General features: G+C 50.8%; 7 protein-coding genes across 7 annotated transcripts in view; 3 read left to right on the top strand and 4 right to left on the bottom strand.

The window, feature by feature from the left end:
- Positions 1-29: 29 nt before the first annotated feature.
- Pmar_PMAR012636 (conserved hypothetical protein) lies at positions 30-729 on the bottom strand (the record flags this gene model as incomplete). The annotated part of the gene is made up of 2 exons (XM_002787811.1): positions 30-45; positions 71-729. 2 exons carry the CDS (start codon positions 727-729, stop codon positions 30-32), a joined length of 675 nt encoding a protein of 224 aa, XP_002787857.1.
- A 664-nt stretch (positions 730-1,393) lies between these two features.
- Pmar_PMAR012635 (conserved hypothetical protein) lies at positions 1,394-2,160 on the bottom strand (the record flags this gene model as incomplete). Its single annotated transcript, XM_002787810.1, has 5 exons — positions 1,394-1,532; positions 1,586-1,671; positions 1,718-1,848; positions 1,901-2,013; positions 2,063-2,160. The coding sequence occupies 5 exons, from the start codon at positions 2,158-2,160 to the stop codon at positions 1,394-1,396; spliced, it is 567 nt and encodes a 188-aa protein (XP_002787856.1).
- Positions 2,161-3,605: 1,445 nt separating this feature from the next.
- Positions 3,606-6,609, top strand: Pmar_PMAR012634 (hypothetical protein; the record flags this gene model as incomplete). Its single annotated transcript, XM_002787809.1, has 5 exons — positions 3,606-4,798; positions 5,425-5,586; positions 6,134-6,244; positions 6,295-6,507; positions 6,543-6,609. 5 exons carry the CDS (start codon positions 3,606-3,608, stop codon positions 6,607-6,609), a joined length of 1,746 nt encoding a protein of 581 aa, XP_002787855.1.
- A 920-nt stretch (positions 6,610-7,529) lies between these two features.
- Positions 7,530-8,215, bottom strand: Pmar_PMAR012633 (40S ribosomal protein S14, putative). Its single transcript, XM_002787808.1, has 2 exons — positions 7,953-8,215; positions 7,530-7,899 (listed from the first exon to the last, which is right to left on the bottom strand). The coding sequence occupies exons 1-2, from the start codon at positions 8,202-8,204 to the stop codon at positions 7,702-7,704; spliced, it is 450 nt and encodes a 149-aa protein (XP_002787854.1). The 5' UTR covers positions 8,205-8,215; the 3' UTR covers positions 7,530-7,701.
- A 192-nt stretch (positions 8,216-8,407) lies between these two features.
- Positions 8,408-12,878, top strand: Pmar_PMAR012632 (hypothetical protein; the record flags this gene model as incomplete). The annotated part of the gene is made up of 20 exons (XM_002787807.1): positions 8,408-8,534; positions 8,655-8,759; positions 9,186-9,306; positions 9,356-9,469; positions 9,513-9,596; positions 9,854-9,911; positions 9,958-10,056; positions 10,100-10,183; positions 10,228-10,324; positions 10,425-10,521; positions 10,569-10,630; positions 10,680-10,801; positions 10,844-10,986; positions 11,045-11,144; positions 11,178-11,300; positions 11,340-11,475; positions 11,571-11,714; positions 11,841-12,008; positions 12,564-12,627; positions 12,704-12,878. 20 exons carry the CDS (start codon positions 8,408-8,410, stop codon positions 12,876-12,878), a joined length of 2,223 nt encoding a protein of 740 aa, XP_002787853.1.
- Positions 12,879-12,961: 83 nt separating this feature from the next.
- Positions 12,962-14,873, top strand: Pmar_PMAR012630 (hypothetical protein; the record flags this gene model as incomplete). Its single annotated transcript, XM_002787806.1, has 10 exons — positions 12,962-13,043; positions 13,099-13,222; positions 13,377-13,723; positions 13,770-13,851; positions 13,896-13,979; positions 14,027-14,204; positions 14,227-14,402; positions 14,444-14,550; positions 14,594-14,704; positions 14,797-14,873. The coding sequence occupies 10 exons, from the start codon at positions 12,962-12,964 to the stop codon at positions 14,871-14,873; spliced, it is 1,368 nt and encodes a 455-aa protein (XP_002787852.1).
- A 4,531-nt stretch (positions 14,874-19,404) lies between these two features.
- Positions 19,405-24,733, bottom strand: part of Pmar_PMAR012629 (hypothetical protein) — a gene marked incomplete at its 5' end in the record, with an annotated part of 8,239 nt that continues 2,910 nt past the window's right edge. Inside the window, 15 exons of the mRNA XM_002787805.1 lie at positions 19,405-19,526; positions 19,586-19,719; positions 19,777-19,952; positions 20,004-20,111; positions 20,167-22,596; positions 22,640-22,783; positions 22,948-23,048; positions 23,094-23,199; positions 23,251-23,415; positions 23,637-23,861; positions 23,914-24,021; positions 24,066-24,158; positions 24,209-24,291; positions 24,341-24,476; positions 24,530-24,643. Coding sequence (XP_002787851.1) covers positions 19,525-19,526; positions 19,586-19,719; positions 19,777-19,952; positions 20,004-20,111; positions 20,167-22,596; positions 22,640-22,783; positions 22,948-23,048; positions 23,094-23,199; positions 23,251-23,415; positions 23,637-23,861; positions 23,914-24,021; positions 24,066-24,158; positions 24,209-24,291; positions 24,341-24,476; positions 24,530-24,643 — 4,125 coding nt within the window. The 3' untranslated portion in view covers positions 19,405-19,524. The remainder of the gene's footprint in view (positions 19,527-19,585; positions 19,720-19,776; positions 19,953-20,003; positions 20,112-20,166; positions 22,597-22,639; positions 22,784-22,947; positions 23,049-23,093; positions 23,200-23,250; positions 23,416-23,636; positions 23,862-23,913; positions 24,022-24,065; positions 24,159-24,208; positions 24,292-24,340; positions 24,477-24,529; positions 24,644-24,733) is intronic.

Genomic DNA, 24,733 nt, shown 5'->3' with positions numbered 1-24,733 from the left:
CCAGAAGCCCTCCTCCTTAGGAGCATACTTCATGCCATAGTAGCACTTGATTCCATGCTCCTTCATGTACTTGTCGCAGTAGCTTGCGGCGTTCTGAGGGAGGGGTCCAAGGCACTTAGGGAGGAAATCCATGATGGTGAGCTTGAGGTTGGGGAAGTAGTGCTGGAGCTCAGTGACCCACTCGACACCAATGAAACCGGCACCGACGACGAGGACGTTGGCCTTCTTCTTGTTGAGGGCAGCAAGCTTCTCGTGCTCCTCGAAGATATGACGACGGCGACCCTCGATGAAACGCTCATCGATATGCTTCCACTCGGACTCAGCAATGGCACCCTCATTCACAGTAGGGGCCCAGAGAGACTCACCCCACTTCGAGAAGAGACCGAAAGTGCAACCGGCGGCGATGACGCAGTAGTCAAAGGCGACCTCCTCGGTATGATCAGAGAACATAGGCTTGACATGAGCGATCTGCTTCTCACCGTCGAGCTCAGTAACCTCACCCCAGAGGAACTTAATGCCCATAGTGCGCTCAAGAATCGACTGGTAAGTGAATGACAGAGCGTCGTAATGAGCGGGCTTGACATAAGCACGGAGAACACCGGGAGTATACTCGAAGTACTCCTTGGCATCAACAAGGGTGACATCGAAACGACCCCTGAGCTCGTTCGCGGCGAACATGCCGGAGAAGCCACCTCCGATGACTAAAGCGTGGCGCTTATCCGAAACCATTGAAAGGATAGAACTGCAAGACAGACCTATGAATCATCTTTCCACACAAACTCGAGACACGTGTTCACAAGTGAGAATCACACTAGCAACTATTTTATCTCGGCGCTAGATTCCCTAAGCTCGAGGCTGTGAATGGAACTCATTTTCGAATCTTGTTCCGAGAAAGATATCGCTACGAGTGTATTCTTAATTGGCGGGCACCTGCTTAGCTCTAAGCTATCGCAGCTTTAGTAGTAGCGCCAAGTTTCCATTCCGCATGCCTCTGCAGAAAAGTTCGTCTCAACTTCCCTCCTATTCATAGGGTCACTGTTGGATAATCTCTTGTGTTTCATGGAGAAAGTATCGCGAAATTTCAGAAATTTAATTTCTCTTGTAGACACTTGGCGTCTTCGGAACTGCGTTCGCAGCCAGGAAACATCGATTGATCGAATTTAGGTGATTCTGAATTTACTATAGTATTCCGTATTCCACAAGCAGTTGAATATCACAACCTAGTGTGAGAATAATGACGACGAATTAAGTTAGATCGATGGATGAGCAAGTCTCGATTGGGCACAGGTGCTTGCACAGCTTAAGCTCGCTCTTCCGGCAACCTCAACAGAGCGCCACATACACACAATTGACACAAAGCAATGCTTAGCTCAGTGAAAGGTGTATATTATACTCAAGTCGTCTTGAACACAAACATCGGGTCTTTGTTATATTTATCGTCAAATCGCTGCAACCATCTATCCAGCAAATCCTGAGGGCATCTCATAAACCGAGCATCGCCACCGCCGCTCGTGTTGAACGACTCAATGTACCTGCATGTAACGAAATAGGATGAAGCTCTGAGCATGACCAAGTGTCTTCTCACCGGAAGAGGTTTAAAGCAACTTTCCTGGCGAACTCTCTCTTGAAATCAGTAGACTCGCCCGCTGTACTCATCTTCGGCAAGAGAGTCTGAAAAACCGGGGAACTCGATAAATTAGCGTCTCACTACCCCCACCTCAGAAGGCTCGAAAGCTAAACCAATACGGACTGCTGGCATGCTAGCGATATCAGGGTTCAGCGGCCAGCCTGGCGAGAAGATATCAGTAGGCTTTGCGTTTGACAAGGCACCAACGAAAGCAGCACCATCTGCAAAGAACAAACTCATGAGATGCTTCCTCGAGAAAGGCCCATTGCATACCTGTGGTTGCAGTATAGTAGACTCCCAAACCTACAGCATCAGAGGGTATAGGTCGGAGAAGGAATACCGAGAAGGATGATATACTACCAGGGTTGGGCACATCTACATGCCAGCTGAAACACCACGACCATGGAGCTAGGACATGAGAAGTCTTGAGACTACCTCGTTTCAGTGTCTTGAACAAACTCAGTAATGAGAGGTCTTCCGGGGATAGCCAGGCCGAACAGAGGACCAGGTGTATTAACAGGAGGTGTATTCATAAGTTAGTGAGATAAAGTTAAGCTGCAGTCTTGAGAGGAGCGTAGTAGATCATACGCAGCTACCACAAAAACTCAACACAACGGGAGAATAACAATACAGAATGCCAAAGCCTTGCATGGGCTCGGAGACAATCGATCCGATTCAGTAGGCCTCCTTGGAAACTGCCATATCTCATTCAATCCATAAATCCTACCCCTATCTTCTACATAGTAAGAACGGCTAAACTCCATACCGCTAAAGATGCCTGGATTCGAATTGACATCCGGACGAAAGTCAGCAGTGAATGACAAAGATCATCTATACTGCATTTTCACCCAGAGTTGAGCTCGCCGTCCCTCCGGGGTTTGGAGCAGTTCGTGATTCCCTGATCAGACCCTGAGCCGAATGACTCGGGCTTGGCAACCAAATGATTGATTTTCTCGCTCAGGAGGGATAAACGCGAGGCGGCCTGAACCATTTAAGTGAATCTGATATACTCAACTCTTGGGATTTGCTCGAGGAAAGTCGAACTGGGGAGAATGTGAAACGATTCGAGTTCTGCTCTCACAGACAACGGGGCCTTGAAAGGCTTGGCAGTTTCGTCTCAGGGAGAGCATATCTCGCCAGTGTCTTCCTTTGTGGAAAAAGGGCAGTACACATAGCATGTAAGAGAAACAACTACGGAGGTTGTCCGAGGCGTTCCCAGTTCGCTGGTGAGAGCTACGAATGAAGTATTCATAACGCTGCAACTATGAACGAAACACTGATAGGATACGCGGCCGAGATTAGACATCAGAGGACCGGCAGTAAGGCCGGTGTAAACATGCGCTGTGTATTTATAAGTGGCTGTCAACCTACGAATGAGAAGTACGACTCAACGAGAGAACTCCGAGGGCGAATGGAAATACACAATAACGCAAACTCGTTAATCACATGCACATCGACCATTCGTGCCATGTGCAGATACCGTAACAATGCTTTGAGTGGAAAACGCATTTTCTGATGCATACGGTCCCAAGGGAGACCCTCTCAACTGATTCAACCTCGAGAATGGTATTAGCGCAAGAAAATTACTTATTTGCAGCAGCAAACGTGGACATCGAATTGAGTACCCTACCGCGAAGACTACGGAGTAATCCGAGTCGGATCTGAATGAGATTTTCGGGCCTGAGCCGAAATGTAGAATTCTTGAACGAGTTTTCACCAAAAATTTGGTAGAAACGAAATCCTCCCGAGCTTACGTCCTCATTAGTTCCAGCGCCATCAGCAAGATCAGTTCAATATAGGATCAGAACTACTCAAGACACTATGGCTGACCTCGTTTCAAAATCGATCACGATGGTGAGCGGAAAATCAATCGGATTGATTCAATCCTAGCAAGGTTGAAGAACGGGTCCACCGACTGATTAGCATCATTGGTATTCGTTAATGAGGATAACCTGACAGTTGAATGTAGATCTCCGTTATGGAGGAAGCTTCACTCCTAGAGCAGCTGAGGGATGATCAGAAGAATCGGCTGGAGGATCTCCAATGCGAACCAACTGACTTGGAGGAGTGTCTCTCTGACGCCGATCTCGATGAGTTCGATGACGAACAGGTGGGATCATCCGAGAAACCATTCGAGAATCGTTTCCTCTTTCTTGAGGAGACCCTCCGAGAGGTGGCTCAGAACGAGACTAAGCTCCCGGACTTTCTAGATGAGAAGCCCTTGAGGACGCTTGCTAACCCTGCTACTTTGGTTACCACTCTCCTTGGCTTTGGTCGATTTACGCTCTATACACAGGTTAAAGGTCTGTCTCTACTATGCCCAGATGGCAAACAAGTAATCACTCTTGGTCGTTTTATATCCCGTTGGGATTTGTCTCGGTTGACAAAGCCTGACGAATGGACTGAAGGAAAATGGTTGAAGATCAGATCTTGCTCTTCCTTGGCTCACCTGCTGGCTCCCATGACCCTTATGCTCTTTGCTTATGTTGCTCCCCCTAACATAGGTCTGGTTGTTCAAGAACATTGTATGAACAACAGAAAAGCACTTACGGCCTGGACGAACATCCCCATCTCGGACGACAAAGGTACCCCAAATGATCAAGAGAGAACTGCAAAAGCTCTCAGGTCTTGGTTGGAGTCTTGCTCCGAGGTTCTGGAAGCTGTGCAGACTGAGATCTCTGTTCCATTCAGGGATATTCATCCCGCAACGACATTGCGCAAGTGGTGCACGGTACTGCCCAAGACTGGTCAAACGTGGAGTGAGTTCCTCTCGCATGAGCAAGCCCTTCATTCACAGCTTGAACCTGCGATAGCATGGACAGTCAGGAGGGACAAACTGATAAAGTGTCTCACCGATTGTTATGCCTACTTCAGAGAGAGTGAAGCGACTCGTGAACAACATCTCCCCAAGCTCCGATCCTCCCGCGAGTTGAAAACCTTCCAAGACAAACTGAGATCCATAGCCGAGTGCCATGCTCCACTCACTGTGGACGATGTTTTGGGAGCTGCGCTGGAAGCTCTATGGAGCAGGAGACCTAATGCGAGCAAACTGAAGGGTCGTGCGGAGACGTCTACTCCTAAGCCTACCTCTGGTCCTGTTGTTGACAAGAACACTCCCAGCCAAAAACGAGACAGGGATGCCAAAGCAAAAGACCAATCCATCAAGCCCAAGTCCAAAGGCTGTCATAACTGTGGTGACCTCAAGCACTGGAAGAGAGACTGTCCACTATTGAAGTCCAACTTGGACTGTCCAAGCCCGTGGAGGTCAAGACCGATTCTCCGATATCTGAGAGCAAAGTTGATGACGCTAAGCGAACCCGTAATGGACAAACTTACATATTGGGTGATGGTAATGGTCTGACTTGTGGTGATGTGAAAGTACTCCTCGGGGAGAGCTCTAGTTCAGAGAGCAAAACCCTGAAAGCGGGCCTCGATACATGCTCTAGTATCAATCTGGTGTCATTCTCTGTCCTACCGAATTTCCGCTTCAAGCTAATCGACCTTCACGATGGCTTCTCTGTTGACTCCGTCGGCGGCCAAGTATCCTTGAAGCGCATGGCAGAAATTCGACTCCTGGCACAAGGAAACGTGATTAAGGCCAACTTCTACATCGTTGATGCGCACCTCCTACCGGTCAGCTTCGATCTCCTCATCGGCCAGAAAACTCTTCATGATCTTGGGTATCGCCTCGTGAATGTTGATGAGAATAAGGACGACTCGGTCCAAACATGAGTTGACTATCTTGCTCACCAAGGAGAACTACTTGCAGCCCATGAGGATCTTGAAGGAATCATCAGATCTGAGCCTACCACCGGTCCCACAGCAGAATCCTTGAAAAAAACTCACTTCGCCTACCCCAGTGGTCGAGCCTCGTCTACAGGACTCCATGGAGACAATGGTGGCAAGAGGCGTGGCCTAAGGCCACTGGCCTTCATGTTGGACGAGCTCGAAACGTGGCGGTAAGTTCGGGGGAACTGTCGTTATCGGGGCAGGGCACGGGCCCTCTTGCCTGACCAACAACCTGAAGAGGATTGCCCGTCACAAACTCACGTGTTTGAGTTTGACTGGCTGGACCCACCTGATGTTGTTGTTTAAAGTTTGAACTTCAAACCAAGCATTCGAAGAATCGCGATTTCTCTCAAGGTCTCCTACGCCTGAAATAAGGGGCCCGACAAAGCTTCGACACCGAGATCAACCGCAACCTGGCTCGGGGCTGGTGGGCTCCTCAACAAGATGTAGGGGCTCCTAGTTATACAGGGTAGTACATCACGGTATTCCCAGTTGAACAACCGGCTCATGTTGGTCATCCAGTCCGTCCCTGTCGTATAGACGTGGTCAACTACAGGGATTGGGGAAATGAGGAGATTCTGAGGAAATTTGGGGAATTTTTTGTTGATTTTCGTATGTTTTCCCTCGGGAGCTCGTATGCTAAGTTTTATAATTAGTTAGGAAATTTTTCGAGCTTAGCTGAGGAGAGCGAACATATATACTCCAACACTGCATTAGATATCTCCTGACTGCCGTTACCCAGAATATCTTCGAGAGTGCAGCGGGACGAGGGTATAGGAACGCCCAAGAGAGTGGTTTCTGTATCTGGAGCTTCCAGGGCCGCCTTATGTGAGAGGCACCACGTGGTCTTCGCTGATTCTGATGGGTTTGAGTCGTAGGTATAAGTGCCCGGAAGAAAGTTTGTGGTTTTCGGACTGGAGACCTCACCCAAAACAGTTGTTGTCTGAGAAGGAGCTTGAGAGTATCAGGAAGGACTACAAGCAGTATATAGCGCAATACGAAGCTGGCGATCGCGACTTTGCGAGTCAACAACGTGCGGCTGCGGTTGCGGACAGGAAGGCTATTCAGAACGACTTCAGGTGGAAGTTGCAGTGGGAGTGGTAGGGATTGTAGTTGCTTTATCTAGGTCTATGGTCAAGGATCTCAAGGAGTTCCGGGCTGAGATGCGCAGATCATTGGCCCGTGAAGACTAGGAAGAGGTAGGTTCATCTTACCTCTCAGTGGCTTGTATATAGTTGTGTAGGGCTTCAAGCGCTTGGCGACTTCGAGGGAAACTGTCACGTTCACTGAGACCAGAGAGATCGAGCAAGGCAAGCCGGTAGTAGCATGCGGTATACGAGTATGGTTTCCAGTGGAAACTTTCCACCTCATGGCCCTTTAAGAAGGAGGAGTTGTATTCCTTCTAAAGGATGTATGCTGCTCTCTAGCTCAAGCAAATTTATACGTAATCCCTTACCTGTGTCACTACTTCACCCTAATGCCATTGTTGCGAAATTTCTCGGTCACGTTTCAACACTTGCCTCTGGGGACTTGCGCTAGTTGTATGAGGGAGAAAGGAAGGACGCATGTCGCAGCGAAAAGGAAGCAACTGTCGGCGACAGTGCGGAAAAAACACAGTACTAGATATACTGTGGCCGCGCATTGATGAGGAACATTGCAGAGTCTCCATCAAATAAAGATGGAAAACTACTACTAGTTGGAGGAAATCAATGCTCTGGAAAGCGTGGAATTGAATCAATTTGAGTAATAAGAGTTTACATCACTAATGGAATAGGAGTTAATACTTTACTCGTTTGGTGACTACACCACATCTACTTTTTAAATTTTCATCAAGTGCTAATGTAGATTATGCAGAGGCGTTCGTTCTCATGTTAAGACCTTCATCCCGTACCGATCTGTCTCGTTTAAACCGTTATAATATTACCTCGATACTGCTTGATAACTCAGGGAGCAAACTTATGTACATGCTCGCTCTAAGCTGGTTCGATGCAGGTCGATCGCAACCCAGAGAGCTGAGGAGAGCTCATTAGTCTACAAGAATAAGGCCTCATCTTGGTTTTATCGAACCTTCCACTTTTTAGTCCGTCATGAACAACTCAAAGCAGATGTGCTTGCTGATACCTCAGTTTACTGGTTCCCGATAAGAAGCCAGCCGTGATGAACGAATCGTCCCGTGCGACTAGTACAGCACTTGCACAGTGAGAACTAACGGGCCAGAGTCGTTACAACGGCAACCATAGAAACAGAACCACCACGAGAGGTAGCAAGGAGTAAGCAATAATAGCTTACAACCTGCGACCACGGCGACCGCACTTCTTCCTGGTGGAATCGGTGGGGATGGGAGTAACATCCTCAATACGGCCGATCTTCATACCAGCACGGGCGAGGGCACGGAGGGCAGCCTGGGCACCAGGGCCGGGGGTCTTGGTCTTGGTACCACCAGTGGCACGCAGTTTGATGTGAAGGGCGTTGACACCGAGCTCCTGAAAATAGAAAGTTGAGCGAAGCGATAGTAGGAATGATTATAATTTTTTACCTTGCATCTGACAGCGACGTCCTGGGCGGCAAGCATGGCAGCGTAGGGAGAGGACTCATCACGATCGGCCTTCACCTTCATACCACCAGTGACGCGGACCAAGGTCTCACGACCGGACACATCAGTGACGTGGATGAAGGTATCGTTGAAGGAAGCGTAGATGTGGGCAACACCGAACACGAGCTCACCCTCACGGACCTGGGGACCGAGCTGGAGGGGCTCCTCAGTCTTAGGGGCTTTCTTAGGGGCCATTGGGATCAGTGGCTGGTACTAGTATGGGGAACCACTGCGCTCGCCAAGACTGGTTTAGCGCGATCGATAAGAATTATTCATTGAGAAATTGCAAAATTTGTCAAGTGCGCAAGTTGTTTGGACACGTTTGGCATAAACGTGGAATAGTAAAGGGAAGTTCCAGCTTCACGTGGTGTGATCGTTGATACGGGATTAGTGACTTCATGTCAACTTCAACAGCTCAGAACAATAGTCCCAACTTTGCCTCTACGCTGCAGTTCTACTCCTCTACTGCAGCACCACCCGTTCAGTCCAACCAGGATAAGATGGTCAACTTGGGCAAGCGGGCGGGTAGTGGTATTGGTGATGAATAGCTCATAGATGGCCTTTGTGTAGTTTGAATGAAGTTCACGCAGGAGTGGGAGTAACATTTGGTCATTGTCCTTGTTGTTGTTGTCAATGTGGAGATAGGGGCAGCTGTTGGTCACATGGCTGACGTTACAGCACTACTGGAAGCGATCGAGCGATCGCAGTCGGAAGTACAGAGTGTGAAGTTACGGATAGCGAATGTTGCTGGTAGTATAGGGGAGAACATCTGTACTGAATCGCAGTTGTAGGAGCATTTGTTCGAGTTGGGCGACTCTAGGTCTATCGCCTGCAGAGAGTCCTCATTGGCAGTCCGGAGCTCTGTAGAGTACGGCATTCCCAGATCAAGTCGATGTTTGGCGCGGAAATCCAACGATTTACTATTTTTTTTCGAAAAAAAACGCCATTTTTCAATTTTTTCCGGTGGGTTTCGATGAATTTCCTGAAATTTCATTGGAGTTTCGCCCGTGATTTGAAAAACATATATAGCGCGAATATCGAGTTTCTCACGGGGTATTGCGCCACTTCAAGTAAAACGGATGAAACTCCATTGAAATAGCAGATCATCTCAAATATGTACTGTCTTTTATCAATGGTGTTAGATTCTATTAGTGCTGAAGGAGTTGGTGTGAGTAGGTAAATTGAATCAAGTAAGGATGGCGGTGGCAACATCATCGGGGCCGTCTGCTGCTATGAAGGATGTTGGTACTAGCAAGCTGAGGGGAGAGATTGCTAAGGCGAGGGATGGAATCAGACAGTAGACCAGGTCGCTTCTTGGGGGTCGGTGGGAGGCTGGGGGGCATTAGGTTCAAAGATATGATCAAGGATGCGGCAGAGGCAGCGGCGGCAGAGGAACAGAACACTGTAGGGTTTGGAGCTCTCAAGAAGCGTATGGCGCATGACGACAAGACGAAGACATTGTAATAGGAGTAGTTTGGGTTGGTGACAGTGTTGGGGTGACAGATACGAGAGGGTTGGTGGTGACTTGACGTTGGAAACGGCTGTTGAGATGGCGTACGGCAGGGCCCTTCAGGATCCCAGGACGAGGTAGTGAGAGATATATGCTTGCTTCCCTCAGCTGAGCTCAGCAGAGTTTCATCACTTAGCTATGAATTCGAAGCGAAGTATATACTTGGAAACAAACGAAAATTTCATAATAATCAGAATTCATCAGAAAATCATTCAATCAGAATTCAAAAATAGTCCCATAATTTCATCAGAATTTCCATACCTTCATCAACACATGTAGTTGATCACGTGAATAATTTCCCTCACTAGTGCGTCCTGAGACTGTTACTCTTCAGAGCACACTTTGAAAAAAACCAGAGGAAGATGGTGTCAATTCGACAGAAAATGCACCAGGTAGTGTTCGCGTATGTGTCTATCAATCGTACCACACTTCGCACAGTTCCTTTCGGGGTTAATGGGAGGTCCGGTGCTGTATGACGAGGAGAATATAAAACCTGCTCATTATCATATGAACATCACTGACTACCATTTTGATGCTGTGAGTCGGTATGGTGATGGATTTGGTCGGACGCCGCGTACAGGTAGTTGAGCACTTCCAGGCTGCCTTTGAGGAGCTTGGCGTCCACCCTAATGCGGTGATCGATGCTGTGATGGCATTCAGGACAGTATTGATAGGTGTCTATAGAGGGAGGGAGACATGGTTGGTCAGGTTCGTCGGGAGATCACTACGGGGTGCACTGTACGTATGGAGATCGCAAGAAGGAATATGGAAAAAGGGAAAGACCTTTTGTATAGGAAGGTTGGGGGTAGTAGTAGTAGTAGTAGTAGTAGTAGTAGTAGTAGTAGTAGTAGTAGTAGCAGTAGGAGGAGGACCTAAAGGGCGCGAGTTGAAATGCGCTGGTTTAGAGTCGACGGGGATCGCCAAGTTTATGGACAGACTGTATGATCTCATTTGCATTGATGCGCGTATCAAGAAGTTCTTCCATGGCAAAGACGTTACTAAGTGAGCGGGGAGAGTTTCGGCCGCGTTGATTCGTGTGCTTCAATTAGAATCAAGAAAAGGCAGACTGTGTTCTTTACGGAAGTCCTTGGTGGTGATGAGCAGTATAACGGTGGGGAATGTGTCTATGTTTGGCTTCTTGCTCGAGTGTGAACGTACAGGCCGATCACTGCCGGAGGTACATAAGGGCATGAACGTAGATGATTATCACTTCGACTGTCTTGTTATGAATGCTGAGAGGGTCCTGTCGGGCCTTGGCCTTGGTGACGACACTATAGACGAGGTAGGGACAGCGCTGTGCCATTTCGGTGGGGAGGTGTGGCAGGTGCTTGTTGTGATGGAAAACCTCCGGGCGGACGTACTGAATCGGAAGCGTGGGATTAATGCTGCACATAAGATGGTGGATGGGAAGACGGTCCTGGAGCGTCTTGGTGGAGAAATGAATATGGAATCGCTCATTGAGACGATGTGAGACCATCTGATTTATCTGTCTTGGAAGAGTGCATTGGAGTTCGGTGGTATTCAGGTATTCGGGATGCCTAGTGGACCCTAGGGTGAAATATTACTTCGCGTTAGAGCCGGCTAAAATGACGAACCTCAAGGCTAAGATGGTATGGCTGCTCCTGGTACGTCAGCCTTTAGAAAGTTCTTTGTAAAAGGCACAAGTTATAATCGGGTTGAGCGGTGGGCCGTCGGTCTACGATCTGAAGCGTCTGCGACCGATACATTATAACATGAACATCACAGACTATCATTTCGACACGTTGCTGGAGAATCTACGAGTGAGTCATGCCGTAGTAACACGTCTAACACTTTCCTAGGTGGCATGTGAAATGATGGAGCTCACCCCGGAGCTCACACGGGACATTGCGGAAGTAGCAGCATCTGTGCGGCCTGACATCACGGCTGGGTGCACGGTACGCCTTGAAATTGCTCGGAAGAAGACAGAGAGCGCTGGTAGTGGCTAGTTTGAGGCAGAGTAGCATTTCTCTTGCCGTGGTTCTTCATCAACGGAAATTATTGGGGTTCTGTGCGATCGACTCGCGTCTCAGGTACGGATGGTCTGTTCTGTGTACTCGGCGAGGATGAAGGAATTATGAAGTTCATGGACAAACTGTACGAGTCGGTTCTCCAAGACGATCGAATTCAGCATTTCTTCTCGGGCGCAAAGTTGGACTCAGTGAAGCAAAGCCAAGGTAAAGGAGGTGATCGTCTACTTGTCATTAATCAATAGTGGTACTAATCCGATGACCACTGTGAGATGCATTTATGGAATCATTTGTTTTGGTGAACCATGCGCGACGTTGTGCTGGTCCTTTCAGCGGAGTATGTTGCACAGCTCTTTGGCTCTTCACGCGAGTACATGGGAAGGGAACTTCCCCGAATCCATGCGATGATAAGGATTGCGGATTTCCACTTCGACTGTTTCATCGAGCAGTGCAGGAAGAACCTAGCAGCATGTGGACTGGACTCAGACGCTGTTGACGAATGTAACGAGGGTAGTCGTTATTGTAAATGCGAGTAATGACGGTTGAACAGTTCCTTCACGGTCACACTTGAATCTAATTCCTACCGCTCAGCAGGGCGTCGGGCGTTTGAACATTCAGCCATATCATCATGGCGATAATACTATTACCATGTATGGCGGTCGACAGTCTGTGGTTGTTTGGGGTTCTCCAAATTGGGTTAGCTTAATGGCAGACCATCAGTCGTGAAAGTCACATGTCGGCGGTTCAGTTAGGCTAGTGAATCTGCTCCATATCATAGATAATGGTAGATGATCTCATGGTCGTTGAGGGTTTTTAAGCCGGTTTAGCTTAGTGGTAGAGCGCCAGTCTTGTAAACTGGAGGTCGGCGGTTCAATCCCGCCATCCGGCTTATTTGTCAATCTGGTTTGGACTGAATGCGTTGACCCTTTCATGGCCAAATCTTGTGAGAAAGAAGTCTTGTGAGCTAGTTTATCTCGCTATCTTGTATTCGCAACCTCTAGAAACGAGTCTCCGGCTAAGGTACAGTCCTCCTTGAAACGGCTCGGTCGTCCGTAGTGCATCCTGATCTCCGAAAGCATGATACCAAGCGGGCGCAACAGTTAGCAAATGTGAAACCCATGTAAGTCTAGTCATGCGTTCGCTGCATAACTCGTAGCACTAATGTAATCATTTCGACGATGATTGGGTGTTTTTAGATATGAACGGATTGGCGGGGAGCTTGCTATCACCAAGCTCATCGATATAGTTTACGATAAGGCCATAGTTGATACATGTCTACGTAGCTTCTTTGAGAAGAACAAAGCCAAGGTGTCTTCTATTAAGAAGAAAATGATTCAGTTCCTCTGTGGAATAACTGGTGACTTCATCTAGCGTTACCGCTAGGACGAGTCTTATGCATGGCAGGCGGCCCATCGAGTTATGATGCGAACGACATGCGGCCAGCGCACTACAACATGAACATCACGGATTACCATTTTGGTGCGATGTTGCAACTGATCAAGGAGACCTCGCTACGAGAGTTGGACTTGAAACGGAGTGGGTTGTTGCCTAGCAGTATAGGACCGGGTGTACTGGGCTCTCGGTGGTGCAGGTGATTCTCGTGAACTCATGAAACTACTTCAGCCGGTGCGGCCAATGGTCACTACGGGCTACGGCGTGAGGAGGGAGATAGCGTTGAAGAATCTATCGCTGGGCAAAGACCAGTTGTATAGGAAGTAAGCTAATCGTTGAATCGGCTGGATTCAGTGACGATGAGCATGCAGCTATAGAAAGTTCATTGTCGAGTAGATTTCAATCGGAATGTTGAGATTATGCAAACCTAGTTGTTGAAATACAGTGAGTGGTCTCGAATATGTTGATTCAACTCAGGCTAGGAGGCGAGAAGGGCATTCGAGAGACTCTGAATATTCTGTATCAAATCGTCACTACCGATACGCGAATCAAAGAGTTCTTCGACGATAAGAAAATCAAGAAGATAAAAGAAGGTCAAACGAAGTACTTCATTGAAATGTTTGGAGGTCCAAAGAAATCCACCACCCGTGAGCTCTATGCAATCCACGAAACGCTCGGCATCAACGACTTCCACTTTGATGCTTTCATCGGTGACTTCCAACGAGCAATGCTGGGCACTGGCATTGACGAGGTAGTCATGGATGAGGTAATGATTACCATCGAGCAAGTACGACCACAAGTGATGGGACGAAAGACTGTCGAAGGTAAGCGGAAGAATCGTGGGAGACTTTCAGAGGGAACCATATTTAGTTGCTGGTGTAATGAAGAACGGCAAGTCCCTGTTGATGAGGTTAGGTGGCGATATGAACTTGGAGTCTCTCGTTGAGAATATGTAGTTCCCTTGAGAAGATCTCTGGTAGAAGGCGATACGTGCAGGTACGACCGTGCCGTAGTGGACTCGCGGGTCCAATTCTTCTTCAATAGAGACAAGGCAACTCAGAGAAGGATTCGTATGCGAATGTAGCCGTAGATCGAACTCTTGACAGTGATGGGAGCACGGCTTGTAGGTACCAGTATTTAAGCGGAGCATTTGGAGGCCCGATACAATATGATCCAGCTAACCTGAAGCCCGCCCATTATAATATGAACATCACCAACTATCACTTCGACGCCGTATTGGAGGTCCTCACCAACGCAGCCAGGGAAATGAAAATAGATGTTGATACTATAGACGATATGACGCAGGTGGGTTGAGGTTTCCTTATAGAAGTTCAAGTCCTCGAGAAGAAATAGTCAGGTCGTGAATGGTATACGATCGGACGTGACCATTGGTTGCACAGTCAGAATGGAGGCAGCGAAAAAGAAGAACGAAACCGACGGTTTGGATCAGCTGTTCATGAAGTTGGGAGGACACGAAGGAATCTCTCACTTCATCAGCCACTTGTAAGCGAGACCGTTGATCTTGTATGCAATCGAATCGGTAGGTATGAGTTTGTCGAAAGAGACAACAGGATCAACATGTTTTTTGAGGGGTCCAAGTTGGAGCTCATCAAGAAGGCCCAGGCAGCTTACATCAGCATGCTTCTAGGAGGTCCGTGTCCTCAGCCGATCTTCGTCACACTGATTCCGTTCAGGATCGTCGGAATACAACGGCCGGAGTCTCGAGGAGATACACCAGACTCTGGCCATGACCGATTTCCATCTGGACTGTTTCCTCCAGTGTGTCCAGAAGTCCCTCAAAGACTGTGGGGCTACAGATGATACCACGGATGAAGTTGTGGTGCGGCTGGAGTCCGTTAGAGCGGCGATCTTGCATGCTCATTATTCTGACGTACAGTTTGCATGAACTGTGTCTTCGGCCAGGCTTCGATGACTCCTAAATCGAGTCTGCCTCATATTGCTCTACTCGCATGATCATTCATGATGTGCATATGGTGTACCCTGAGGACAATTCGAGAGTTTAGTTGCAGCATTCGGAAGAGTGGAATTCATCAGCCCTCTTTGGCGGCCCCCTGAGGGATGTCCCCGGTAGGCGCCCGGCGACGGCCGCGATGCTTGGCCTGTCTGCTGGGGTTGCTCCTCGGCGGACGGTCCCGAAGCCCCAAAGTTACCCCAATAAAACACGAAGTCGCGTTTGACCGTGATGAGGAATGCTTTTCAAAAAAGAGAAGAGCCAGCGTAACCACGGCAACTCAGACAGACGAGACCACCGTTGGAGGCGGGGGAGGTCGGAGGCTCTCCGTTGCCGTGCCGGTGCCATGGGCGGATGATCCTCCCCTCACCTCGATGTCGTTCAAGAGATCGAAAACCTCCAGTAGTCGATGGCGAATCGCTTCTTTGTGAGGTTTCGTCTATGCGTAGGTGGTTTCTTCGAAGTGAAACGAATCCCGACTGGAGGAGCCCGTGAATCGCTGAGCTTCCAGTCCAAGGTGTCACCAAGAGGACATGAGCGACAGCGTGTAGTATACTTAGGGGATACCGAATCGGTAGAGTTGCTATGATGTCGTGATAGCCCGAAAAGATTCCCCTTCAGTTTTCTGATTCCTCCTCCGCCTCATCGAGCGCCTTGTCTTCGGTATCCTCGGTCCGGAGGGCGATAAGTGAAAGTGAGGAAGACGAACTTGTTGCCAATGCCAGCGTGGTAATCACCCGCCTCCCCAGTCTTGTGGTTCGTGTTCGCCTTGCCTCAATAGGCATTTCTCCGCTTGAAAGGTTGATCGTTTCAGCCGTCTCCTCGGGACGTGACGGCTTTGCAGCAGCGCATCCAGGAGTACGAAACCCAGATTCAAGCGTTGGTGCAACGGTGGCGAACATACGTCCGTGGTGGCGCCCTCCATGATGCAGATCGAATAATCAAAATGAAGATTGAGGAAGCATCGGCTGAGCTCCTCCAGGATAATGTTTCGAGCTGACTCAGCTCGTGCATGATTGTCATGTATGATATCATCAGCCCTGTCACATTAGCGGTACACTTCCGCCTTGAGTTCAGTTTGCACTGGTGAAGGGAAGGATAGGGAGATGGAGGATTACGTTGAGACAAGACAAGGGGGCGGCCCCAAGGGGACTCCAAAATTTGTTCTGATGTGTATAAGGTTGGAAGAGGCTGCTTGGGTACCTTATGATTCGTGGTTAAGACCATATTGGAGAAGTGCATCAACTGAAGAGACCTGCAAGCGCGCGATGAGAAGGGACCGCCGGTAGCTGAGTTCTATGTGAACGCCTGTATATGACTACAGGTGCAACAACAGCGCAGTAGGGCTATTCTCAACTGTTTCAGGGTCCTACCACCACAGACCCGAGACGGCAAGCAGACAAAGGAACTTGAAACGGTGTTCATACCGGTCTCTATAGAGCAGGGTCGGGAGGATATGAAAGCAACCGATAAGACCATCAGGAAACGCGTAGCCCTTCGCCTCTATTGTTCTAGGGAGGTCGTTCGAAAGCAGGTCCCCGTGGATGTTGTCTTTTAACGAATGTGATGGTGAAGGCCAAGGACAACGCTCAGCTCAAGATCGCCCTGTTATGTCTAGACCGATCGATCGAGATCTCCCTGGGTGGGGAATCCCCACTGGGGATCGTAGATTCTGCTCCCAGTATAAGCTCTACCACACGTCTTGCAACCCGACGCTAACCCCACACTGGTGAACGCAAAACCCTTTTCTGAGAAGGCTGGGTCACCTTCGAGGACGAGGCCGCCTCTTGAGCACAAGTAGTAAATTATGATATTGCCCACCAGGGCGGCGACTTATTACTGCATGAACGAAAGACTGTGAGGTTTCGATAGCCTGAAGATGTCTCTTGCGTTATACACAACCGCGAAAACAAAGCAATCAACAAGCAAATTGTTGCGAGTAGGGAGAACAACATTGGCATCTCTTACCAACGTTGTAGGGCAGTCTTGATTCCACCATCGGGCCCTTGCTTCAGCTGGCTCTATGTAGCTCAGATTTCGGCGCTCAATGGAGCTAAGCGCGGTATGCGACCTCGCTAACATTATTTTACATGAGAGTCTGAAATATCTTCTTCGCCATCAGAGTTACGTACCAAAGGTGGAGTAGCGTTGACTTTCACCTTCGGTGAGGAGGACTCGGGCGCAGAGAGTGCCGCGTCATACATCCCCCCACAGTCGAGGCTGCATACACCTTCCAACGCCACACGTTCGTCTCCCTCATGCTTGTTCATGTGCCGTCATCGCTCGCTGATACAGGAGGTGTGAGGCCCACGTCATAAGACTTTGAACCAAGGGAGTCTTCTAGAAGGGAGCCGATGTCGCTATGGCTTGTACCCCTGTCGTTATATGATACTTCTGGCCGCCTTCAACATACCGTTGACGATCGAAAGTCGGCATGAGTTACCGCCATGTTACATCCCTTCTTATTGATGCGGCGAGATGGGCACGAAGCATGACGACGCAGAGTGGTGACGAGATGGGCGATAGAACACCCGGGTATGTTACCAGTCTCAGACCTCTCCTCTGGCTGAGACACTTCATGTGTACGGTTGAGGGCATCCAGAAATTTAACAGCTGAAGTGGAGTGACCAGGAGTCTAGGAACGCGGCAATCTGATGTTGGCAAAGGATGGTATAGGCAGAGTACGAATAAGAAGGCTATAAAGCCTGGCAATCATCAAGGAGGGTTCAATGAGCTGCGCTCCTGGCTTTTCTCTCGCTTTCTGTGGAAGGCCGAGATGGAGTTCGGGAGGACTATAGCTTCTTCTATGCGGGGAACTAAGGGTAGGACACTGCTAAGCATCCAAGCGCACGTCACCACTCACCTGACCCTGTCGGCTCCTCCTCGTCTCCTTCCCGTGTAGTCGAAATGTACCGAGATACGGCTGATGTGATCTGCGTCACGCCCGTTGCGTCGGTTCCTGCCTTAAACGTTAGGCTGCCACTTTCCTCGAATGACTTCCTCATCGGCTTTGCAGGCGCGTCGGTCCACAGCCCAGAGACCCACGTGGTGACCATTTTCGTGTATTTGTCCACAGTCTGCTCGTTTGACCCTTCCGACTGGCTTCCTTCTATGGGGACCTCAGGAGAAGGGGAGCTCGCTGCGATCAACCGCGGACTATGGCCTCCCCGGGACGAGGAGCGTCGCCGTCCCGAGCCATTAGAGACGATTGGGCTATCACTCTTCTCTCGAGGGATGCCCACCTCGTCGAGTTCTCCTTCCTGCATAGGAAGCCAATGAGAACGTTCCGTCTCAGAACTAGTGAGGGGCTCGCTCGTCGGTATTAATTCTGCAGTTGTTGCACGTTGACAGGGATCTACCCTATCATACGACGAGCTCCCTCCCTCCGCTCGAGGGAGGGCAACGCTCAGCTCTCCCTCCTGCCTGTGCGAAGGAAGTGGCGCGCGTCCACTCACCATGCCCAGCAGTATCTCGTCATTGTTTGCGATATCAACCGAGTTCTCTGGGGTTTGCCGTTCACCAGTCAAGTCGGCCTCTTCGGAAGGTACCCGCTGCATCGCTCTGCTGACACTGTAGTGTAGAGTGAAATGCCCCGACTCGCCTTCTTGAGTGAGAGCAGCCGACCCCCCACGCGGCATCTGACTCGTGTTTCCCTCCACGATGGGTTCGATTGACACATCACTCGTCTGAGTGCTACTATCGAATGACTCCCCACCATGGATTGGGTGTATGCCTCTATCTACGACGGGAGCGAACGCAGCAACACCCACGCTGCGGGTGGGCAGTATCGAGGAAACCCCTACGCTACGACAAGGCTTCCTCGTCTGACTGAATCGGCGATGACACCGTCGACATGGAAGATCTGCCTGAGACCCTGCCGGGAGGCTCTGCCTAGCAGATCTAACAGTGTTGGTTCCACGAGTTACTCGAGGAAGAGCCTCCCGAGGTGTATCCTCAGCAATAGTAGATGAATGATGCTGAACATCCCCTTCAAAGCGGAGCTCAAGGCTATCAGTCGAGTCACTGCCACTACAGCTTACAATGACCTTGGGTTCGAATTTTTCTCTCTCGCCAACCTTACGAATATCAGTCTGGACTCCACGAGCCACCGTGGCACTGGACTTGCTGCTGCCTTTATCAGCTTTACGATGCTGGCATATTATGACCACCTCATCTACGATACACTTGAGTACACAGGGAAAGATTTCCCACTGGGCCTGAGAGACACCCGACGCTGCTCGAGCCAGTCCACGGAGCCGCCTTACCGCAGTCTTCTTGTCAAGAACTTGAATATGGTTCAGTTGGTGCCATGCTAGGCGCTCGACCACCTCCATGAGACGCAGCATGAGAGAGCACAGGGGCGGCGCCCTTCGGCCCAATGCCCGCGGTATGTATCGAGCCAGGGTACTCCAGTCTCGTGGGTCGTCGCTACGAATTGCCGGCATTGAAGGCTAAGTCGGACCGAGAATATATCCGATTGACAACGCAGTAGAGAAGCTCTTTGTTATTAATCGAAAACAAATACGTTTCAATTGTCCACAGTCGGTGAAACCTTATAGGAGGAAAAGAGACCCACGCCGAGACCGCGAATGATAGACAGAAAACGACGATCCTTGCCGGGGTAATTATGTTCCCTCTGGCCCTAGGTGTGGATCCTGAAGAGACCAGCAGCCATTTGAGGGAGCTGAAGCGGCTCCTCAATGGGCCAACCTACACAGAGCATCCGGCTCTTCACTGAATGGTGTGAAATCATCGTTAAGGTCATCACCGAAGACCCAGTAGTTGGTGGATCTCATAGTCGGCGAGTCGGGATCAGAGATCGGGCAAGCATTCGGGTTGAAGCCGTATCTAGAACAGAATTGGGGTGGGAGCAGTGGCGAAGTAGAGGGCAGCACTTGGACTTACACTGAACAATCAGTCATCTGGCCTATAGTCGCTTGCCATGCCGCATGGGAGGCGACGATCCACCTCCTCACGCGCTGGGCTTCCTTATTCGAACCCAGTTGAAGGAACCATTGCAGGGCAGTGACACTCGAGGGGCCGCCGCCACCAGAGCCACTGGTCACTGGTGTTACATATATCTAAGAAAAGAAGTAGAGACAAAATCATCGATCTGCTGAGTCGGTCTTTACCTCGGAGACTCGACCATCAGTTAGATTGACCAGCGTTTGCCTCTGCCATTCACAGTCGCCATCAAGGGGACATCTCACCATAACACAGGCGCTTTCTCCAACAGTGTCCTGAAGGGGTGGACCATCTGGAAGAGCCAACACGCGGTAGACCAGGGAGACTTACCTCATCACCCGAGACGAAAAGTTTATCGGCCGGCAGAGCGAAGCGTCGTATTTCGGGCATCAAATTTTTCACTCGAATTTGGAACATCGTAGTTGTCGAGGCAGCCGAAGAGGAGTCAGGTGGAACACCAATGTTGGCCTCGTTGAAGGACATACCATAGCCGTCAGCCATCGAGCGCCCATTGATCCCCATAGACCCGAAGGCAGGGAAGGGAGCTGCCGACGGGAAAGCATTGTTCATGAAGGGGTGGACATTGCGAAAACCCGGCTGCTGCTGACCAAAGAGAGGTCCTCTCCAGGGATCTTCCCTTATCGAGGGTGGACCCCATAGAGGCTCCGGTATAGTGGAAGCAGGGCCACGGAGCCAGGCCGATGCATCCGGATTTGGGAAGGGGGCGAAAGAGGGGCACTCAGCGTTGGGTATGGGCTCCCAAACGCTGCGAGACGGTGACGTATCGGACGTCATGTCAGCGGAGGTTGCCGACGTCGGGCGAATCACTGCTGGAGCCGATGCAGGACCATGATGATGATGCGCCTTGACCGCTGGAGTTGCAGGGAGAGGCAGCCCGGCCAGTTTCGGGGGCGCAGGCGTGTCGTTGGCCTGTCTGGGTGGAGTAGTCTCCCCAACAGGTGGTTCCTGTGGTGGCGGCGGAGGCGGTGGAGGAGGAGGAGGAGGCGGTGACACTGGAGGAGGAGATGTCGCCGGACTCTTCGCTTTAGGCGTTGCCGGCGACCGCGATGACGGTATCAAGTTATCCACCTTGGCCGTCTTCTCAGACTTGCTCTGATCTTTCCTTTTCCCTGGGGAATCATCAGCTACCCTACGGGCAGGCGGCGAAGGGGACTTGGTCTCAATCGGTGGTGGAATCTTCTTAGACCGCCGCCCTGGGGTAGAGACAACGGGAGTAGCCACCTGCGGTGTCGGCTTGGGTGGCTCTTCCTTCGACACCTTCTGTTGTGAGGCCGCCGCCGTCGCCTCATTTTTCTTCTTCTGTTGTTGCTGTTGTTGCTGTTGTTGCTGCTCTGCCTCTCTCGCCTTCTGCTCGGCCAGTAACTGCTGATGGCGCTTCTTCTTACTCTGTACCGAACACCACATCATGTCAGCCGATCGCTGCACTGCCTCTGTTGGGTTGATGGCCGCTGCCGGTGGTTCTACCACGGGAGGCGGCTGGAGCGACGAGGCCGCTCTCTCCGTCGCAGAATGCTTATACTTACCGCTATGCACGATAAGCTTAAGATCGCCATCTTCGTCACCGCTCTCGTCCAAGTCGCTCCCCGTCACAGATGAGGCCTCGGCCTTCCCACTGGTGCCCATAGAGGAATCATCATTATCGTCCGTCACTTCAGTGGCCGTCGGCGCACTAGGAGCCTTCTTCTTCTTCCTGGTCTGCTGCTTCCGAGCCTGCGGCTGCTGCACCGTCTGGTGTTTACCTCCCGCATTGGCCGTATTCGCCAACTCCAATGCTCGCTTACGATCCCTCTCTGATATACGGGTCTCGAGGACCAACAACCACTGAGCATAGATCGACTTGGCCCTGCTCACAGTGTTCTGCTGCCATGCCTTAGTGTCAGGCTCGGAGGAGGCACAATAGACGGCCATCCACTTGTTCAACTCGTCGACCGACCCCCATGCCTGGATACAAGCGTGCCACCATAACTGGTCCTTGGGTATACTGGCTGTAGTAACCTCGTTGTTATGGGAAGATGAACTACTCTTCTTCTTGGAACCCTTCCTCCTACCGCCCCTCCTAGATGCACCAGCAAGGCTACCAGTCCAAGCCTGCTCGATCTGTGATGGTAGTGGTGGCGCGTTGGAGACACTACTCGAGGCCGCCATAACCTGCGGCGTCGGCAACACAGTGGCGAACTTCTGCTTGAGCACGTTCATCGAGAGCCTCGCATCCTTCTTGATAAGGCCGCTGATAACGTGTCTAGGCGTGCAGATGAGCTTGCCTGAGCACCCCGAGGTGTATACGCAGTCCTCACTGTGACGGTCCCGGACGAGGTTTTGGATGCACATGTCGTGAAAAGCGCGTTCGGGGTGACAGCCCTCGCTGCAGCGAACCCTAGCAGGATGCAGAGCCGTGCCAAGCGGCATGTCACACTTGAAGCATCTAGGGCCTTGGACCACCCTACGGACGTGCTCTTGGATAGTCTCCACTGATGCCGAATCGATTAGCTGCTCTGGGGTCAGCTGTCTGCCTATGGTTCCAGTGAGAACACTACTGCCGGTAGTGTGAGTAACATGCCAGCCAGAGTCGATAACCTTCCCCTTCACCGCGGAAGACTCTGCGTCAACCTTAGGAGAAGAAACAGATGCCACTCCTTCCCAACAGCTGGCCAACGATCCAACCTTGTCTGCATTAGATGATGCTGCTGCTTCCACTACTGGGGGCTTTTCGCCCACACTCTGCTTCCTCGGCGCCTTAGCCTAGGAAATTCAACTACACCAGGTAGAGTCATCATCGACATACCTGAGGCCTAGTCGGAGCCATCTGCCGCTGGTGCTCATTGCACAGACCCTCCATAGCATCATCCAACTTAGCCGCTGCCTCGGCAATGTACCTCTCCGCTACTCTCAGCTCCCCAGGAGTAGCAGCACCAAGGGTGGCCGCCAACTGAGAATCCACTCTAGCACGATGACCCACTACACATCTTTCTCTTCACCTGAGTCGCCGAGAGCGTGCCGCCCGGTGTAGTAGCGGCTAGGAGTGAACTCGTCCTTGGGACCAATATCTGAGGTTCACCTACGGACCTATCGTCTTGTTGAACAGTAAGTCACCTTTCTCTTCACAGCAGTCACAGCGGGGAGGACGTCAGGCAAGGCAGCATCAGGTGGGGGAGCGGGAGTCTCTGCATGAACACTGTCTTGCTGGATAGTGCCTGCCAGCACTCAATGTCAGTCGAGGCAGAGCAAGTCCCATGTACCTGGCGACATGAAGATGAGGATATCCCCATCGATGATCTTCTCCTCCTTCACTGTACGATCCACATCTCGCTTCACAGCCTCACGTACATTCACTTCCTCCCACACCTAACATAACAGTAGTAGAGGGGACGCCTAGCCCTTGATGGACCCTCGTACCTCTACAGCATCCGAGTCATCCTCAGCTGTTGCTGGTGGTGCCTCGGCTATAGTAGCTCCATCTGGAGTGTGACTGCTTATCTTAGCCCTTACCGCGGGGAAGTAATCCCGAAGCCGACAGCGCGTATCCAGGGTCATCAACCCTATCGATATTAGCCGCAGCGTCTGCGAAGGATACACTCAGCTATAGTCCTACTCCATAACTGCTCACTTTAGGGTGTACAAATTTCACCCAAACTGTCGCTTCTTCTGTCACCATGGGTGGACTTTGCTGCCCCGGCTGCTGCTGCTTCGACAACTGCTGCTTTGGAGACGCCGGGCGGTTCATCATGCAGAGTACCTTAAAGTGAGATGCCTCTTGTATGAAGGCATGGCCCAGCACGTACCACAACATGGCCTATTATGTTAGAGTTGGCCTGCTGCCCCAGCCTCTCGCGTCTGGTCGACACCTGCTTCTGCTGTACCGGTGCTGCCGCCACCTGGGGCTGCTGCTGTGGCGGCTTCTTAGCTGCCGCTCCCTGATGATGATGCTGTTGTTGCTGTTGTTGTCGACTTGCCAATGCCGCTTGATGTGCCGCTGCCTGCACCGTCGAAGGCATATACCACGCGATCTGCAAGGAGTCAGTGTACGACTCTTCATAGTTGGTCTCCATACAGCCCTACCATCCTGGACGGGGTCATCAGCTCAAACCTCTCCTGATGCGTATCAGAATAGTAACGCAAGGCAAAGAGCCTCTGCATATGCTTTGGAATCTTGAAGTGCTCTTCCACCTGCTACAACTGATAAGAGCCCCCCCTAGCGTGGCGTCTGCTACCGCTTTCATCAATCTCTCCACAGGGATGTCCTTCCTCACCAAGAACTTCCTCCCCTTATGCGGGAACATACCGTTAAGGTAGTAACCATCGACCTGACCTCCAACCCTAAGCCGACTACTACCCAAGCTCCTCCTCAGCTTACATTCGTCAGCTGGCCCTCGGTGACTAGAGTAACCTCTATTTGCGGGGACGCCGAAGCTGCAGCTGCTAAGGCAACAGCTTCCACTGAAAAGTCATCGATCAACTGTCAAGTACGGCTTGGAGGAACTCTCACTATCCTGATTGGACTGTCCGTTTTGGTCAGCTCTACCCTGTGCTAAGGCGAGCTGATCGTAGATGAGCGGCGAGTGAGCCGCAGGGTGCAGTGCATGATCCCGTGCCACCAGCTGGTGACACTGCAGATGGATAGGCTGAAGCGGCATACGATCGAATAATACGATGCCAACCGGCCAAGTGATGGTACCTTGTGGGGACCATTCCTCGCAGGAAGACCCGCTGTCACCTCAGCGTATAGGCTAGGACGAATGTGCCTGAGGCCGCACATATAAGGCATAATGCAACGAGAGAGGCTGCCAACCTAAAGTCCACCCCGCGCTCATAAAGGCGGTCCTCCTGATCCTCTCGGACGTAGCACAGCCCTACACATGCCCACTCCGGTGAGAAGACC

This window comes from Perkinsus marinus (assembly GCF_000006405.1).
Source record: "Perkinsus marinus ATCC 50983 genomic scaffold scf_1104296929318, whole genome shotgun sequence".
Classification (NCBI taxonomy): Eukaryota; Perkinsozoa; order Perkinsida; family Perkinsidae; genus Perkinsus; species Perkinsus marinus.
This window is presented reverse-complemented; position numbering and strand designations above follow the sequence as displayed.